The sequence below is a fragment of the Humulus lupulus genome, chromosome 8, assembly GCF_963169125.1.
Source record: "Humulus lupulus chromosome 8, drHumLupu1.1, whole genome shotgun sequence".
Classification (NCBI taxonomy): domain Eukaryota; kingdom Viridiplantae; phylum Streptophyta; class Magnoliopsida; order Rosales; family Cannabaceae; genus Humulus; species Humulus lupulus.
Genome location: NC_084800.1, coordinates 11,140,396 through 11,160,330, shown reverse-complemented (window position 1 = coordinate 11,160,330; position 19,935 = coordinate 11,140,396). Strand labels below are relative to the sequence as shown.

General features: G+C 41.3%; 1 protein-coding gene and 1 non-coding gene across 2 annotated transcripts; one reads left to right on the top strand and one right to left on the bottom strand.

Moving 5' to 3' along the window:
• Nucleotides 1-16,341: 16,341 nt before the first annotated feature.
• Nucleotides 16,342-18,291, bottom strand: LOC133795008 (uncharacterized). Its single transcript, XM_062232463.1, has one exon. The coding sequence runs from the start codon at nt 18,289-18,291 to the stop codon at nt 16,342-16,344; it is 1,950 nt and encodes a 649-aa protein (XP_062088447.1).
• On the top strand, nt 17,642-17,748 carry LOC133799068 (small nucleolar RNA R71). Its single transcript, XR_009876273.1, has one exon. It is a non-coding gene; the product is annotated as a small nucleolar RNA R71 (small nucleolar RNA).
• Nucleotides 18,292-19,935: the final 1,644 nt, after the last annotated feature.

The following is a 19,935-nucleotide window of genomic DNA, read 5'->3' as shown; positions in this document are numbered from 1 at the left end:
GAAACGAAGGCTCTTGGGAACGGAGAGGGTCGAGGCCCTCAAGCTGGAAGTAGAAAAGTTGTCGTCGATCAACTTCATCTGCGAATCTGTATACCCCGTATGGCTGGCCAACCCCGTTCTGGTACCGAAGCCCAACGGGACATGGAGGATATGCATCGATTTCACGGATCTTAACAAGGCTTGCCTTAAGGATTGCTTCCCGCTTCCCTGGATCGATCAGATGGTGGATGCGACATCTTGGTACAAGATCTTAAGCTTCATGGACGCTTACTCTGGCTACAATCAGATTTCTATGCATGTAGCAGACCAGGAGCATACCAGTTTCCAAACTGACAAGGGGATATATTGCTACATTGTCATGCCTTTCGGGCTCAAAAACGCCGGGGCCACCTATCAGAGGCTCGTCAGCCGAATGTTCTGGGCCCAACTGGGGCGAAACATGGAAGTCTGCTGTAATGCCCCAAATTTCCTAATAGGGTTTAGGACCTTGATTAGGAGGCCGGGAGGGCCATAATTGATTTATCATGGTATTAAATGATCATATGCATGTTAATGTGAATTATATTATTACATGATGATAAAATGCATGCATATGGGTGTATATATAATCATAAGAGCATTTTGGTAATTTGGCCTGTTGAGGGCATATTTGTAAACTGGGTGTATGCTGTAATTTGTGAATGAGATTTTATTATTATGGAGATATATTCGAGCTATTCGACATGAGACGATCTTATTATGAGTTAGCAGTTTTGTCAAAACGGGGTCAAGTTCGAGGTAATAGAAATGTTTATTTGATGATAAATTGGGAGTATTTGAGATCAGAATGGAATTCTGGAAGTTTTGACTATAATGTCCCCGGGGGTGTTTTCGGGACTCCGAGCCCTAGGTTTTATTTGAGGTTACTTAAGCTTGAAGTAGCTTGTCAGATAAGAACGTAAGTTAGAAAATATCTCTCTCCCTTCCCGATAGCTTATTTTACTGTTCGAAGCTTTCTTGAAGGAATTTCGAGTTCTAGGAGTCGGAATTAAGTGAGGGTCGAGGCATAGAGATTCTAGGAAAGAGTAGAAGCCTCTTAACCAAAGGATTTGACGGAAAACAACCCAATCAAAGGTAATCTAAGTTTGAAGTTTTGAGTTTCTAAAGTTTTTAAGCTTAGAATTGGACTTTGTGAACTGTTGAGTTTTTGGTTGGTTTGAACCTTGGGTTTTGAGGGTTATGGAGCTTTGGGAAGCTTGGGAACTTTTTTTTGATGATTGGGATATGTTTGGGTATGATTTTGGAAGCTTTTAGAAGTTGAGAATACGTTTGGGAATGGCCCAGGGTTGGGGGTCGCGGCCCTGTTCTTGGGTGCCGCGGCCCTTGGTGTTGGGCGCCGCGGCGCTTGCTTCAGGAAATTCTGGGGGCCGCGGCCCAAGGTGCTAGGGCTACAGCCCTTGCCCTGTTTTCACCCCGTTTGCTCGTTTGACCCCGGGAACTTAGCTATAGGCCTCAGGAGTGTTCCCACTACTTGGATTAGTTTGGATTGATGTCCCGGAGGCTAGATTTTGGTTTGGTAACCTATGTTGATCATTTTTATTGATGGTGTCCCATATTTGGTTATGACTAGGTGACCGCTAAGGGCTTAAATGTTGATCGTTCTCAAGGGTCATTCTTATATTGGTTCTAGCTCGAATCTGAGGTAAGGAAACTACACCCTGTGTATATATGACATGCATGGTTGTACTTGATGCATGTTGGATGTTTATATGCGATGCATGTAATGCATGAGGAACATGTGATTAGGACATGCTTTACATATTGAGTATGATATTGTTCAGAGCTTGAGCCTCTGTGTCTGTGTATAGTCCTAATTGTACTAGTACTTGTTGAGTAAGCATGTTGAATACCTTGTTTATGGATATTGGATATGTGATATATGTTTGGTGGCATGGCTTACTTGTGTGTGGCACTGACTTATTAGTCAGAATCGGCAACGGTGTTAGATCCATCTGTGAAGCTATGATTTACTAGTCAAGTTCACAATGAGTTGAACACTGGTCGTGATTTACTGACCTAAGAGTCAGAAATGGCATAGCGTCGTGAACGCCAAGCCAAATGTGTAACGTCCCTAAGGTAGGGTACGTTCGCCACATACTCGTAATTCTAGAGTTTACGAGTATGTTAGGCACTTGACCAAAAGAATTAAATAAAATGATACGAAGAAATACAGAAAAATTTAAAACTTTTATATAAACTTATTAGTATAAATTATTACACGTATGAATACTTTAAATTTAAGGCAGCCATATGAAAACTCTAAACCATTATTACATTGCTACTGAGTCCGTGCTCCACAAGTTGCTCAACAGCTAAAGCCACACCTGGAAAAATGTTGGAAAATAACATAATGAGCTAACGCTCAGTAAGCAAATCTCATGCATACACATACACATGAATGTCGTGAGTTTGTAGTGCACATATACTAATATGCTGACTTATATACTTATGCATTTCATTTATTGCTCATGCACTTTCAAACTTTACTTTTATGCTCTTTCTTTTAGTTTCACATTTTTATGGGCCCAATATCACTTGTGCACACTGTTTGATTTGGCCAATGCCTGCAGGGCTTGTTACACATATCATATAGAATCCCATGGGTTCTCCTCCGGCTAGCCATCATCACAGCTGGGCTTATCATAACACTCATTTCATCGTTGCCATAGCTGCCATACTTATTACACATATGGAGAAGAAAGACGGAAACATGGCAAACATATCTGAATGGTCAACTCTGACCTAGCCCACACTAGTGGGCAGCCACTATAAGTCTTCTAGACTTCCGTCTTCTTTACTGAACTTACTTGATTGCTTCATCAAAACAGTGGCACCCTTTTTAAACATCTTATTATCACTTTGCTTAAGCCTTGTGTCATTAAAATGTTCACTTCACATAAGACATTTCAAGGCATTTCACAATTTTCCTCATATTTATATGCATGGTCTTATATCACATAATAATGTATCACATAACTGTACATGTCATGCATACATGCTGATGCTAAAATGTCAATGTTCATGTTCATGATTCATGTTTGATGGTATTCAATCAAGGCATTGTATCACATCTCATATAACTCAAAACATCTTTAGTCATAATACATGAAGCTTTGGGTTGGTGGCGTTGTTATACCTTAATGTAGAGCTATGGCTCAGGTCTAAGGTTTCCAGCCTAAAAACTTAAACGCTTCATATATCATAACATATAACAAATCATGAACATAAAGTAATCCACATATCCATCAAAATAAGAACATATACTTGCACATAATTCATATCATTCTTAACCAAGTAAGACATCTTTCACATATCACAGAATTCATCAATTACATATCACACAACACCCTTATGGTGTTCATATAACCATTCTTCACATACTTATCATATGCATCATCATCATACCATACTTAACTCATCAGATGTACACAATCAATGTAGTCATGCATCTTACACTTAAGCACAAAAGGTGAGATTTACTTACCTTAGGTCCTTAGCTTATTTTAAAATTGCTCAGCAAGGGTCAATCAATCAAATCCATACAAATCTTATTCAAGGCAAATCATTTATTAAATTCTATAAAAATCGTAAATATACACTATTGATAGTGTATATTAACAATACCATAAACTATATGAATGATAATAATAATTATTATCAACGTAATACAAATAACTCTTCATATAAAACATTGCTCATTTAATAATGTACTCTCATGATAATAATAATAATAACAACAACAACAACAATAATAATTATCATCTATAAATAAACTTATTTCAATAATAATAACAAAATACCTCAATAACAATACATATATGAATGTATATATATTCAAATAGTCATTTTATAAAAGAAATCATATTTTTAACATAAAATTGTAATAATCAATATAATGATAATAATATAAATATAAATATTTATATTATTATTAATTAGTCATAATATCAATTCCAGTGATATAATAAATATACTTTCTCCAAAATTCACCGGTCTTACAAATATCAATAACTGTAAGAAACTAATATTTGATATTATTTTAATATTCAAATATTAATAAAAATATTAATATACAATAATAATGGTTAAATAATAGGTTTACTATAAATCACACTTTTCATATATATATATATATGAATTTGTATTTTTGATTTACTTAACAAAACAATAACAATAATAATTAAAATTAATTAATCATAATAATTTCCATATTAATGGAAAATCAATTAAATATGTATTTTTATAATTTATTTAATATTTTCTAGAAAATTGGACAGCACAACGGCTATAAAGTGGACAACTCCAAAATCAAAACCTGTATAAAAAATACATATAATCCCAGACAGCCAGTATAATTACAGAAAAATATTCCATATATCAAGAATATATAATTATATACTATAAATACACATAGTAACAATTATTCTAATCAATCACAATTAAATCACAATATACAGATCAAAGAAATTATACCAAAGTGATCGGGTTCCACAACAAGTCAAACGATGATTTTCTGAGACTCAAAACGTACTTCAAAACCTCGAACACTAAGTTTCGACCGTCGGTCTACGGGGGATCGCGGTGGGCCCACCACCCAACTATGGTAGATGTAGGAACCAGTTATTGGGTTTTGAAGCCCACAACACGAGGAATACGATGGTGGTGACGGATCGGCAAACGGATGCCCGAGGTGGCCGAATCGCAACTTTGAAGTCGCGGGGTGGCCGAACTTAAATCGACCAGTTGAGGTGTTTAATCTGTGAGTGAGCTCTAGATTCCCGCGTGGTCGATAGTTCGGAGGCCTCTGAATCCAACGGTCCGGCGCGTGGCTGTAATGCCCCGAATTCTCCGATAAGTTTAACAGCATGAAGAGTTGGCCGGGAGGGCCATACTTGCTTAATTATGTTATTAATTGAGTAAATGTATGTATATGTTGATTATATTATGATATGATGTGAAATGCATGCATATGAGTCCATATTTACAATTACAGGGGTATGGTGATAATTTGGCCCGTTGAGGGTAATTTGTGTATTTGGGTGCATAACTTGATTTGTGAATGAGATTCTATTATTATGGAGATATATTCGAGCTAAGCAACATGAGACGGTTATTTTTAGTGGATTAGCGGTTTTACCATAATGGGGTCAATTTTGGGGTAATAGAAATGTTCATTTGATGATAAATTGGGAATATTTGAGATCAAGGTGGAATTTCGGAGGTTTTGACTATAATGTCCCCGGGGGTGTTTTCGGGACCCCGAGCATTAGGTTTTATTTGAGGTTATTTAAGGTTGAAGTAGCTTATCAGATAGAACATACGATAAGGAAACCTTCCGTTCTCCCTTTTCAAAGTTCGTTTTACCGTTTAAGCCTTTTTGACGAAATCTTGAGTTCTAGGAGTCGGAATCAAGTGAGGATCGAGGCATAGCGATCCTAGGGAAGATTAGAAGCTTCTTAACCGAAGGATTCGACGGAAAACAACCCAATTGAAGGTAATCGAAGTTTAAGTTTTGAGTTTTTCCGAGTTTCTAAGCTTTGAATTGATTTTGTGAATTGTTGAGTTTTCGGTTCGTTCGAGCCTTGGGTTTTGAGAGTTTTGATGCATGGGGAAGCTTGGGAACTTTGTTTTGATGATTGGGGAATGTTTAGGGATGATTTTGGAGGCTTTGGAGTGTTAGAAACGCGGTTGGGAATGGCCCAGGGTGGAGCGCCGCGGCCCTGTTCTTGAGGCGCCGCGGCCCTTCTTTGAAGAAGCAGGTGGAGGCCTTGTGCCTGCTGAGCGCCGCGGCCCTAGCCTCTGGGAACCCTGGGGGCCGCGGCCCAAGGTGCTAGGGTCGCAGCCCTTGCCCTGTTTTCGCCCCGTTTGCTCGTTTTGACCCCGTAAACCTAGTTTTAGGCCTCAGGAGTGTCCTTGCTACTTGGATTAGCTTGGATTGATCTCTTGGAGGTTAGATTATGGTTTGAGACCCTTGATTATCTTGATTATTAATGGTATCCTAAATGTGTTGTGATTAGGTAACCGCTAAAGGACTAAAAGCTAAACTGTTCTCAAAGGTTGTTCTTTTGCTCATTCTAGCTCGAATCAAAGGTAAGAAAACTGCACCCAAAGTGTGACATGCATGGATATTTGTGAGGCATGTTGATTGTATAAATATGGACATGGATTGGATACAGAATCGACAAAAGTGTTAGTATCAGCTGTGAGGCTGTGACTTACTTGTCAGGCTCGGCAGTGTTACTGGACACAGGTCAGGAAGCGCTGACTTACTTGTCAGAACGGCCTTAGCGTGAAACACGCAAGCCAACAGAGATTAGATCTAATCGACCATTAGCATTGAATGACTCAAGGAGCATTAATGCCTGACCGACCCTGAGGGTCGATGAACAAACAGAGCCTGGAGGCTAGTGGCTTACCTATCAGCCACTCTCCCGCTACAAAACAGAGCTTGAAGGCTAGTGGCTTTCCTATCAGCCACTCTCTTGCTAGAAAAGAGAGCTTGGAGGCTAGTGGCTTACCTAACAGCCACTCTCCTGCTTAAATCATGTGATGTTCATTTGCTTGTTGAAAGCTTTATGTTCAGTATGATTATAATGATAATCATGTGATAATGTTTATGAGGAATGTTATGTTTTCTTGCTGGGCTTTGGCTCATGGGTGCTATGTGGTGCAGGTAAAGGGAAAGAAAAGCGCACCTAGCCTTGAGTGGGGAGCTGATGTGGTGTTGTGTACATATGCGGCCGCTTGACCACCACGGCCAAGGTGTTCTCAGAGGAACTAGGGGGTTTACCCTATTTTTGCCGCTTAGGTCGGCGGAACTGTAACTTTACAACTATAGTGACCATTTTGTACTGAGAACCACTTGTAAATGTTTTGTTTAGCTCTGCAGAGCAGTTTGTAATAAAATCTCCATTTCCTTTTTATTGGTTTTGTACCTTAACCTGTTAATCATACTTAGAGCACGTTTTTGACCAAAGGACTCAAGCAATGAGTCAAATTTCCGGTCCACCGTTCACCGTAACTGTTCTGGGGTAGCCAGGGCGTTACAGTGGCTATAAACGGTGATCGCCGGTGGACGCTCGGTGGTCGGGTAGACGCACGCACGCGAGAGAGAGAGAGAGAGAGAGAGAGAGAGAGAGAGAGAGAGAGAGAGAGGGGCTCGGGTAAAAAAAGAAAGGCCGAAGCCTTTTCTTTTCTTTTTTTTTTTAAATTTATTTTTAAAATTACACTTGGACCCAAAATACTAAAATTCTTTTCAAACAAGCCCTTTAGCAAAACTTTCTTAATTTTATAAAAATCTCCAATTAAAATTATATGACATTTGGGTCCAATACTTGACTACTCAAGTTTCTCTCTCTTTAATCTCCTTAAAAACATAAAATCATATTTTAAACACTATTTTTCCATTACTATTTCTTAAATTTGTAAACTTGTACATTTTATGTATTAAAACTCTGATTTATAATAAATAAATGTATTATGAAAATGTTGGATATTACAAAATGAATATTAGATCTAATCAATATCAGTGTTGAATGACTCATATGGGGTATTAATGCTGGACCGACCAGAAGGTCGAAGAAAATTATAAGCGCTTGTCTAGTCCAAGACTAGTTATTCAAAGCCAGGGCATATGGCCCAGGTGACTGCTTGTCACATGGCTAGGGAACGATGTTCCATAGTTGTGACTCTAGAGTCACGAGGAAGGTTATGTTGGTGACTGATCACCATGCACCAATCTTGCTAAAGCTAGTGAGATGCTCACTTATCTGTTATGCCCTGGTGATCCTATCGTCACATGGCTAAAGGGTGCTGTCCCCATATTAGTGACTTTTGAGATTGTCACCTATTTGTTCAGACTGAAAGTCTTGAGTAACTGTTATGAACATTGTTGATATTATATCATGTTATATTGTGTTTTCTTGCTGGGCTTCGGCTCACGGGTGCTATGTGGTGCAGGTAAAGGCAAAAGAAAGCTGAACCATCCTTGAGTTGGAGAGCTTAGGTGATGAGGTGTACATATGCAGCTGCTCGTCCACCACGGCCGAGGTTGAGAAGGGACTAGGGTTAAACCCTGTTTTGCCGCATAGAACGGCTTGTTGTAAATATTTTCTTGTAGTAGACTCTTAAATTATAATTTTGGGATCCCAACATATATATATTAAACGTTCTAATGAAACGTTATATCTTATCCAAAAATTTTAATCCTTAAACCGCTAATCATACTTAGTTACACGATTTTGGCCAAATGACTCGATTAGCGAGTTTACCACTGTTTACAAGGCACACCGTAACGGTCCCTAGAGTTTAGGGCGTTACATCTGCATTGACGATATGCTGGTCAAATCCAAGACCTCCAGGAAACATTCGGACGACCTGGCTGAGGCCTTCGCAATCATTCGAAAGTATGGGATGAAGCTGAATCCTAAGTGTATCCCCATTTCCTGCGTGGACCCGGAAACATTCGTCCAGGCCCATGGTCAGGGGCTGTTAAAAATGTGGGCCCGACACAAGGCCTCTTGGTATGGGAATGTCCAAGAGGGGCACGGGCCTGGGTGCACTTCTGGGCCCACAAGGAGGTCTGGTATGATCATTCATCTCCCGTCATCCGGGACAGTCATCCGGAAGACGTACAGACAGTTCGAACCCCCCACGACATACGCGTCCTGGTCCCGGACCCTGGTAACGGTCCGGGCCTGTGGTAAATGAAGAGGGACAAAGGTAAATGGACCCGGATCACATCGTCCCCGGTTGGTGGGACCAAGCGTCCAGGACCCTGAAGCTGCCCCACTCCGCGTGGGCGTTGTCCCTACTTTTCACCTGCGGAAAAGGCCACCTCGGGATTGCGTGCCGTTGTTTCAGATCTGCGTTGCCCAGTACTCTGACTGGTCTTGTCCTCTGAATCTGCCTCGTAACTCGAAGTGTCCAGACCAAAAGAATCGTTTTGTCGGGCGAAATATAGCTCTTGGGCCAACTTATTGGGCCTTAACTGGTCTGAAATTCATGTATGTTTTATCTTTTATCTTGGGCTCCCACTAGAAAGGTCAAGAGTATCCATATCTCTGATGAGCCCGGGTCACACCCGGCCCAGACCCAGTGTTCCCATAAGCTTATAAATACAAGCTATAGAACACTAGAAAAAGGATCTCTCTTCAACTAGTATACAGTTACTCTGTCAAAATATAGAGAGAAACTCCATTATAAAAGGCTTTCCAAGCTCTAATACTACTGACTCGTGGACTAAGGCTTATTAACGCCCCAACCACGTAAAAATCCCGTGTTAAACTTCTACTTTTCTTATCGTTACTCTTAAATAATATTCATTAATATAGTTTCCGAAAATCTCGGTAAACACTAAGAAATGAACTTTCGGTGTGGCCTCCGGGAAGTTCTTGGGGTTCATAGTGAGCTTCCAGGGGAATAGAAGCCAATCCGGACAAGATCAATGCACTGATTGATATGCCCTCTCCTCGGAAGCATAAAGACGTGCAAAGTCTGACCGGGCGGATAGCCGCCCTAAGCCATTTCGTCTCTAAGGCCACGGACAAGTGCATCCCGTTCTTCAATGTTCTTCGGGGAAGCCAACGTTTCAATTGGTCAGTCGAGTGCGAAAAGGCTTTTCAAAAGATGAATAAGCACCTGGCCCAAGCACCGATATTGGCGAAATCGGTGGACGGAGAGCCTCTATATCTCTATTTGGCAGTGACCGAGCACGCGATCAGCGCCACACTAGTGCGGGAGGAGGAAAAAGCCCAACTCTTGGTATACTACGTGAGTAAAAGGTTGTTCGGGGCTGAGTCACGGTATCTGCTAATTGAAAAGTTGACATTTTGTCTGCTGATGGTGTCTCGAAAACTCCGGCCTTACTTCTAGGCCCACACTATAAAAGTTCTAACCAACCACCCCTTGTAGCAAGTGTTGCAGAAGCCCGAGTCGTCAGGGAGACTCTTAAAGTGGGTCATGGAACTAAGTCAGTTCGATATAGCCTACGTTCCTAGAGTCTCAATCAAGGGGCAAGCCCTAGCCGACTTCATCGTGGAATGTTCCGGGATCACCCAGGGGGACGATCCCGCAGACCCCACGACGCCCGTATGGAAGGTGTTCATGGACGGGGCCTCGAGCGAGAATGGAGTAGGGGTCAGAATCATCCTAGTGTTGCCGCAAGGACACCAGTTGCAAAACGCCTTGCGTTTCCATTTCAAGGCATCGAACAACGAGGTCGAGCACGAGGCCATGCTAGTCAGGTTGCGTCTAGCCCGGGAAGTAGGAGCCACGAACCTGGAGATCTACAGTGATTCCCAGCTGGTTTTCAGGCAAGTCTCAGGAGAATATCAAACCAAAGGGAAGAGAATGGTGGCTTATGTCACTTAGACGAGAGAAATGATGCAAGCGTTCAAGAGGCACTCCTACCGCCAGATCCCCAGAGTGCAAAATGTATTCGCAGACACACTAGCAACATTAGCCACCGATGTCGAAGCGGAGCTGTTCGGACTGGTCCCCGTTAACCATCTCCCCATGCCAAGCATTCAAGTCTCTGTGATCAATGCCATTGACCACTCCACGTCTTGGATGGGACCCCTTGTCCACTATCTGACAACTGGTGGGGTGCCAGGGAACAAGGCCGCAGCCAAGAAGCTTCAGTACCAGGTCCATAGATATGTCATGATGGACGAAAAACTCTACCACATGGGGTTTTCCATGCCATACCTCAGGTGCGTGTCCGGGACTGAACTGAGCGCAATCATGCATGAAGTGCACGAAGGCTTCTGCGGAGACCACACAGCCGGACTCAGTCTATCCAAAAAGATCATGCTCCAAGGATATTTCTGGCCAACCATGAAGAAAGAATGTATTGACTACGTCCACAAGTGCGAGCAGTGCCAAAGATACGCGAAGGTCCCGCGAGCCCCTCCAACAGAAATAACCCTGATGACTAGCCCCTAGCCTTTCACGGTGCGGGGAATCGATCTGGTAAGATCGATCCCGACCGGGAAGGGAGGGGTGAAATACGCCATCGTGGCCGTCGACTACTATACCAAGTGGGTTGAGGCGGGGCCCATGAATAAAATCACCTTGAAGAAGGCCCTGGATTTCATCATCAACAATATTATGTGTCGGTACGGGCTTCCCTATAAGATTGTATCCGATAACGGGAAGCAGTTCGACATCATCCACTTCACAGATTTATGTGAAAGAGATGGTATCGTCAAAAGCTTCTCCACAGTCGCCAGGCCCCAAGAAAATGGGCAACCAGAGGCCGTCAACAAAATCTTGAAAGGGACGTTAAAGAAAAAACTCCAAGCCTGCAAAAGCAAGTGGCCCGAAGAGTTGCCCCGTGTGTTGTGGGCTTACCGGACCACCGAAAGGACATCTACCAAGCACACTCCTTACTCCATGGTCTATGGATGCGAAGCTGTAATGCCCTGGCTACCCCAGAACAGTTACGGAGAACGGTGAACCAGAAATTTGACCCGCTACCCGAGTCCTTTGGCTAAAAACGTGATCTAAGTGTCGTTAACAGGTTAAGGTGTAAAAACCAGTAAAAAGGAAAGGGTACTTTTCATTAAGTAAATAAACTGCTCATGAGCCTTTTTAAAATGTTTACAAGTAGTTCAAGTTACAAAAGAGTTGCTACAGTTCCAAATATACAATCCCCGCCGGCCTAAGCGGCAAAAATAGGGTAAACCCCTAGTCCCTCTGAGAACTCCTTGACCGTGGCGGTCAAGCGGCCCTGTATGTACATCACATCGCCCAAGCTCTCCACTCAGGGTTGGCCAAGCTTTTCCTTCCCTTTACCTGCACCACGTAGCACCCATGAGCCGAGGCCCAGCAAGAAAACATAATAAAGCATGATATAATATCAACAACGATCATAATAACCATTCAGGACTATCAGTCCAACAAATAGGTGACAATAGCCAGACGTCACAATAATGAGCATCGCTCCCTCTAGCCATGTGAGGATAGGGTCACCAGGGCTTAACTGAGAAGTGAATCGTTCATAAGTTGTTTAGGACAGGTGTATGGTGATTAGTCACCAACATAACCTTCCTCACGACTCTGGAGTCGAAACTATGGACAACGTCCCTTAGCCATGTGACAAACAGTCACCGGGGTCATATACCTTGGCTATATTCATCTGGTTGTAAGCCAGGCAAGCGCTTATAAGTTTCTCGACCTTAGAGTCGGTCTGACATTAATGCTATAGAGCCATTCAATACATAATTCTCGACTTTAGAGTCGGTCCCTGACTAGTCAGTGTCTCAAACAGGTAAACAACGTTCAACAACATTTAATATGCAATCCATGTCCACATATATCAACCAACATGCCTCAAGTATCAAACCACGCATGTCATATACCTATACAGGGTGCAACCGTATTCACACACTGTTTTCTTACCTCTGGTCCGAGTGAGTATTATAATATGAACGACCCCTAAGAACGATCAACCTTTAAATTCCTCGACGGTCACCTGGTCATAACCAAAATATAGGATTCATCAATAAAAATGATAACTGAGGGTTACCAAACCAAATCCCAGCCCCCGAGACCTCAAATACTACCCAACCGGGTACTAGGTCCAACCCCGAGGCCTATGGTTTGAATCCCTAAGCTAAAAACCACTTTTAGAAAATTTTGGCCTTATGGGCCGCGGCCCCCAAAAGCTGTGCCGCGGCACGCCCCAAACAAAGAGGCCCCCCCACCTTCCAGACGCGCATGGGCCGCGGCACGGCCCAGAAAAGCTAGAACGGCCACACGCGAACCAGGTTTTCTCCCTGTTCGTTTTTCTCTCAAACTAGTCTCTCAAACCATCATAGAACCTTCTCCAAACATGTAATTGAACCCCCAAACAACATCCTTATCTCACTCACACCAAACCCCAATCAAACTAACATTAAAATCCTCTTTGCTTCACACTTTCCACACCAAAACTCGTGATTCAAAAGCTAGAACAAAAACAGAGTTTAACTTGAATTCAATGGTCAAAGCTTACCTTAGAACCTGTTTTGAACTTCCCACACAAGCAGAACCAAGTCTCCAACCCAGCCCTAAGTTCCTCTAGCTTGAACCTCCACCAAGAACTCAAAACTCTCAAAGAAGGCAATGAAGAAGATGAGGCTATGAGAAGGTACGGGAAGAGAAAAAACTAACCCCTGTTTCCCTCTGTTTTAATCTACAGCCTTCTAAGTTACTTAGTCACATATATCCTTCCAAAAAGACCAAAATACCCCTTATGTCATCTTAAATCTCCAAAGCCACCCCAAGGGAAAAATTGGTACATTCCGCTAAACCCGTTAATTATAATTAACACTTCCCAATTCCCGCTAATCTCAATATCCTCAAACACCAATATTTCATAACCCGTTACCCTAAAATCCCCGGTAACGCTATAACCTTTACTATCACCCCGGGACTCACCACGAGCCCCGAGCTCAAACCTGTTATGACCAAACCGATAAATCATGTTCTAAGATCGTCTCATGTCGAAATACTCGAACCAATCCACATTATAATGTGGTCTCACAGTATATCATTATCATACAAACAAATATTCAATTATACCCTCAACGGGCCAAATTACCAGAATACCCCTGTAAACAAATATGGACTCACAAGCATGCATTTAACATCATATGATAATATAATTCTCATAAACATGCATAAACACATTTAATGGCATAATTATACAGTTATGGCCCTCCCGGCCTACTAATCCAGCCATTAACCATAATAGGGAATCCGGGGCATTACAGAAGCCGTCATCCATGTCGAGACGACTGTCCCGTATCACCGAAGATACACGTACGATCCCGCCCAGAACCACGCCTTACTCTAGGAGTCCTTAGATCTCATCGAGGATGTAATGCCCCAAATTTCCTAATAGGGTTCAGGACCTTGATTAGGAGGCCGGGAGGGCCATAATTGATTTATCATGGTATTAAATGATCATATGCATGTTAATGTGAATTATATTATTACATGATGATAAAATGCATGCATATGGGTGTATATATAATCATAAGGGCATTTTGGTAATTTGGCCTGTTGATGGCATATTTGTAAACTGGGTGTATGCTGTAATTTGTGAATGAGATTTTATTATTATGGAGATATATTCGATCTATTCGACATGAGACGATCATATTATGAGTTAGCAATTTTGTCATAACGGGGTGAAGTTCGGGGTAATAGAAATGTTTATTTGATGATAAATTAGGAGTATTTGAGATCAGGATGGAATTCTGGAAGTTTTGACTATAATGTCCCCGGGGGTGTTTTCGGGACTCCAAGCCCTAGGTTTTATTTGAGGTTACTTAAGCTTGAAGTAGCTTGTCAGATAAGAACGTACGTTAGAAAATCTCTCTCTCCCTTCCCGATAGCTTATTTTACTGTTCGAAGCTTTCTTGAAGGAATTTTGAGTTCTAGGAGTCAGAATCAAGCGAGGGTCGAGGCATAGCGATTCTAGGAAAGAGTAGAAGCCTCTTAACCGAAGGATTTGACGGAAAACAACCCAATCAAAGGTAATCTAAGTTTGAAGTTTTGAGTTTTTAAGCTTAGAATTGGACTTTGTGAATTGTTGAGTTTTTGGTTGGTTTGAACCTAAAGCCTTCTTCAAAGTCAAAAATGCATCATGACATTCTTTGGTGAATTCAAACTGTCGGTTTTGCTCCAGCAATGAACAAAGAGGCTTTGAAATCTTCGAAAAATCCTTTATGAATCTTCGATAGAACCCCGCATGCCCCAAAAAGCTTCTAATGCCTTTGACCGTGGTGGGTGGTGGTAGCTTTTCAATCACTTCCAGCTTTGCTTTATCTACCTCAATGCCCTTGTGAGATACTTTATGGCCCAAAATAATGCCCTCTTTCACCATAAAATGGCATTTCTCCCAATTTAAAACCAAGTTGGTCTCCTCACATCTTATCAACACCTTCTCCAAATTAGCTAAACAATTGTCAAAAGACTCCCCAAATACCGAGAAGTCATCCATGAAGATCTCAAGAATGTTTTCTGCCATATCTGAAAAAATCGCCATCATACACATTTGGAAAGTGGTAGGAGCATTGCATAATCCAAACGGCATCATTGTAAAGGCAAAGGTGCCGTAGGGACACGTGAATGTTGTCTTTTCTTGGTCTTCCGGAGCAATAGAGATTTGGTTATAACCTGAGTATCCATCAAGAAAACAATAAAACTCTTTTCCTGCCAACAGATCAAGCATTTGGTCAATAAATGGCAGCGGAAAATGGTCCTTCTGAGTGGCATTATTCAGCTTCCTATAGTCCATGCAAACTCGCCAACCAGTCACCGTTCTTGTGGGAATCAATTCATTGTTGTCATTAGTCACCACTGTAACTCCTCCCTTTTTAGGGACACATTGAACCGGGCTGACCCATGAGCTGTCTGAAATCGGGTACACAATGCCATAATCGAGCCACTTGATCACTTCTTTTCGAACCACTTCCTTCATGATGGGATTCAACCTTCGCTGCTGCTCAATAGAGTTACTACAGCCAGCTTCCAGCAATATTTTGTGCATACAAAATGTCGGGCTAATGCCTTTTATGTCTGCCATAGTCCAGCCAATTGCTTTCTTATGCTCTTTCAACACCTCTAGCAACAAACTTTTAGCTTCAGCTCCCAACAATGCTGAAATAATCACAGGCAGCGTTTCATTGTCCCCCAAGTAAGCATATTTTAAGTGGCTCGGCAAAGGTTTCAACTCTAGCTTTGGTGGTTCTTGAATGGAAGGCTTTGGAGGCTTGAAATTCCCTTCCGATAGGTTTAGAGACTCATAAGGTTTGTTGAATTTCATGGTTGGTTTGCTGGACTCTACCCTTGTGACTTGGGACTCCTCCTCTTTGCTAAATTCTTCATCATCTTCAAAGATATTCACCCCCAAATCAGCCTTGCGAATTTCGTTATGAAAAGTTTCAGCCACAAGTGTCTCAATTACACTCAATCTAGAGCATTCTTCGATGTCATCCGGAAACTTCATGGCTTTGAAAACACTAAAGGTCACTTGTTGATCATTCACCCTCATGGTAAGTTCTCCATTTTGCACATCAATCAAAGTCCTCCCGGTAGCAAGAAATGGCCTCCCCAATATGATTGGTACATCTCTATCCGCTTCATAATCAAGAATGATGAAATCAGCCGGAAATATGAACTTGTCAACTTGCACTAGTACATCTTCAATTTTTCCTTCCGGATAAGCCATCGACCGGTCTGCCAATTGCAAGGTAACCGTGGTTGGCCTAACTTCTCCAATGCCCAATTTCTTGAAAATCGACATGGGCATTAGATTAATACTAGCACCCAAATCACATAAAGCTCTTCCCACACTTTCCCACCAATGGAGCATGGAATTGTAAAGTTGCCCGGATCTTTTAATTTAGGAGGAATTTTACTTTTCAACATAGCACTACAGCCCTCTGTTAAAGCAACTGTTTCGAATTCACCGAGCCTCCTCTTTTTTGTCAAAATGTCTTTAAAAAACTTCACGTAGTTGGGCATTTGCTCCAAAGCTTCCACCAAGGGAATGTTGATATGGAGCTGCTTCAAAACATCCCGAAACTTCCTGAATTGGCCATCTTGCTGCTGTTTTTTGAATCGTTGAGGAAATGGCGGAGGTGGCTTGTGTAAAGTCTTTTCTGCAGTAGAATGCTGATCCGATGCTGTATCAACTGGGGAGAATTCAGCAGCTGCACTTGTTGGTTTTTTACTCGTTTCCCCCTCGGTTTGGATTGAAGTGGGCTCCTTACTGCCCTTTGTTTCTTCCTCATTCACTTCCAGATTTTTCCCACTCCGTAGATTGATTGCCTTGCATTGTTCTTTGCCATCCCTCCTTGGATTCTTGGTATCACTAGGCAAGGAACCTTGGGGCCTATTTTTCAGATCATTCGCCAAATGCCCCAATTGAATTTCAAGATTCCGGAGAGAGGCTGCTTGACTTTGAATTACAACATCATTCTTGGCCATATAATCTCTCATTAAACTCTCCAAAGAACTTGATTGAGAGCCTTGAGATTGGTGAGGTTGTTGAGCTCTTGGTTGTTGAGGAAACCTCGGTGGAAATGATTGTTTTCCTTGTGCTGGTGCTCCACTTGAACTTGCTCCTTGACCCCCCCATGACAGGTTTGGATGATGTCTCCATGCTAGATTGTAAGAGTTTGAATATATGTTGTTGTTGCGGTTGAAATTTTGATTACCCACATAGCAATCCGAGGCTGGATTCGAAGGGCAATTCTCAAAAGTATGTCCGTCTCCACAATAAACACATGAGGTTTCTGCACTTTGAATGGTAGCGGCTGGCTGTATGTTCCCTCCCAAACTCATGTTCTTTAGAATGTTGGTCATTGAGGCCATTTGAGCGGTTAGAGCGGTTAACGCATCAACTTCAAGAACTCCCGCCACCTTTCGACTTGTAGGGGCTCTAGTGGTTGACCATTGATAGTTATTGCTTGCAATCCTTTCCAAAATCTTGAATGCTTCATTGTAAGACTTGGAAAGAATGGCTTTATTGGTTGAAGCATCCAATACCATCCGAGAGGCTGCATTGAGACCATTGTAAAATGTCTCCATTTGTATGCAATGAGGGATACCATGGTGCAGACACTTTCTCAACAACTCCTTGAATCTTTCCCAAGCTTCACTAGTGGACTCATCTTCCAATTGCTGAAAAGACATAATCTCACTTCGAAACTTTGCATTTCTAGTGGGAGGGAAGTACTTCCTTAAGAATTTTTCAGCCAATTCGTTCCAATTTGTCACCGAATCGGGAGGAAGGGTGTTGAGCCATGATCTAGCTCGATCCCTTAAAGAGAACGGGAACAACTTCAATCTTAGTGCCTCTTCACTTACTCCTTGTAGCTTGAAAGAATCACTCACCTCCAAAAATGAGCGAAGATGGAGTTGAGGATCTTCCGTTGGCAACCCACTAAATTGACCAACTGTTTGGAGCATTTGGAACATGACAGGTTTGAGCTCAAACTGAGGTGCTTGAATTTCGGGCCTCACAATGCCTGGATTGAGCTTGTTGAACATAGGGGCAACGTATTCCCTTATTGCTCTGGCTCTATCATCCGCCAAGGCAATATGATTAGCCATGTTATGCGCACCCCCTGCTTCTCCAACATTTTCAGCCATGTTGCAGCGGCTTTTAGCCTTTTGTGCCTTTCTCCTTTGTCTAAAAGTGCGTTCAATTTCGGGGTCAATAGGAGCAAGTTCAAATTCTTCTTGTTCGTTCATGCACTAAATTAATCTTGAAAAACACACAGCCCAAACAAGCAGAATTAGAACCAAACAAACAGAAATAAATTGCAAAATAGTTGATAATACACAATTTTAATTTCAATCCCTGGCAACGGCGCCAAAAAATTGTTGTGAAAATTAATATACGCAAGTATACGCAGTCACACAAGTAATATAATGATAAGTAAGATCGTCTCCACAGGGATTGCAAACAAAATTCAATGTAAAACCAACTAATTAACAACTTAAAATAAATGGAAAATATGGGAATGATTGGGTAATGAATCTAAATTTAAATGACTGTAAATAAAACCTGCTTAAAATGTGGCTACAATTACTGGAAAAATAATTGCAAGAAAAAGTATCTATGGAATGATAGACTTGAATAGCTAAATCCCCCCTATGTCTAATTTGCCCAGTTGTTACAGCATTTCTTTCAGCAAAGTTGCACAGAGTTAACAGAATTCTAGAATTTCTCGTGAGATTTTTCCAAAACTCACTGATTATGTTCTACTACTTAATTTAATATATTCCTATATTTAATCAGGTTGCAGAACATCAATTAAACTCCAATTCTCAAGTTATGCAACGTAGTAAAATATTCCTATCTTACTTACTAAGAACAACCTAAACATGGAAATTCTCTTGCATCATCCAAGTTATTATATCCACTAGATTTAGCCTTTCCAGAACCAAATCTAGCTTAGCAAATTGTTACTCATGGCCAATTAATAACAATTAAATAACAGTAAGCTCACTTGAATGAACAAAGGCAAAATTGCTAAACTCATGCATTCACATTAATTAATCACAAGCATAGGGGTTCATAGCTATTCAAATCTCAAAAGGTTTAGCTCATGCTCAAACCAGTAATTACAATCCAAAACAGAGTTTGTTCATCCATGACTAATACTTCAGTTTCACAAAATATAGAATTAAGAGTATATACTACAGAAAAGGAAAAGATAGAAGAAGAAGAAGAAGTAGAATCAAAGTATGCTTTCGTCCTCCTCCTTCTTTTCTCGTGGATATCCTCTTATGGGTACTTGGTTTTCTGTGTATATCTCTCTGCAATATTCCTTCTCTCCTCTCTCAGCTGAGTTAATGTCCTCCTTTCTCACTCTATGCGGCTGTACTTGTTTTCTTCTCCTCCCTAGGGTACAATTTCCATTACCCTCAATTAGAAAGCCCAATTTCTTCTCTTTGGCCCACTAGTCCAATCCACATCAGCCAGCTGACATAATTTTAAGTGACTGCCACATAGGCGCTGAATTAGATGAAGAAATTCCTGCTAGTATTTTGTCCACGTCATTTCCCAGTCCCCAGAAATGCTATAGCATTTTGTTCTCCAGCAAATCAGAAGCATTTCCAGCTTTAGTGTTCACTTTGGCCTCGAATTCCTTTCTTTCCCTTGGCAATTCAAAAATTCCTTTCCTAAACAACAAAACAAGCATAATTAATTAATTAATTACATTTAACTCTAACAACTTAAAAGACTCCTAAATTAGTACACTAACTAAAAAAAAAAAAAAAAACTAATCAAACTTACAAACAACATCACATTCATTACTCTTTTCACGAAAAATCAAGTTTAAAGTTAATAAAAATAACTCTATACCATAGAGTTATCAGCCACCTCGG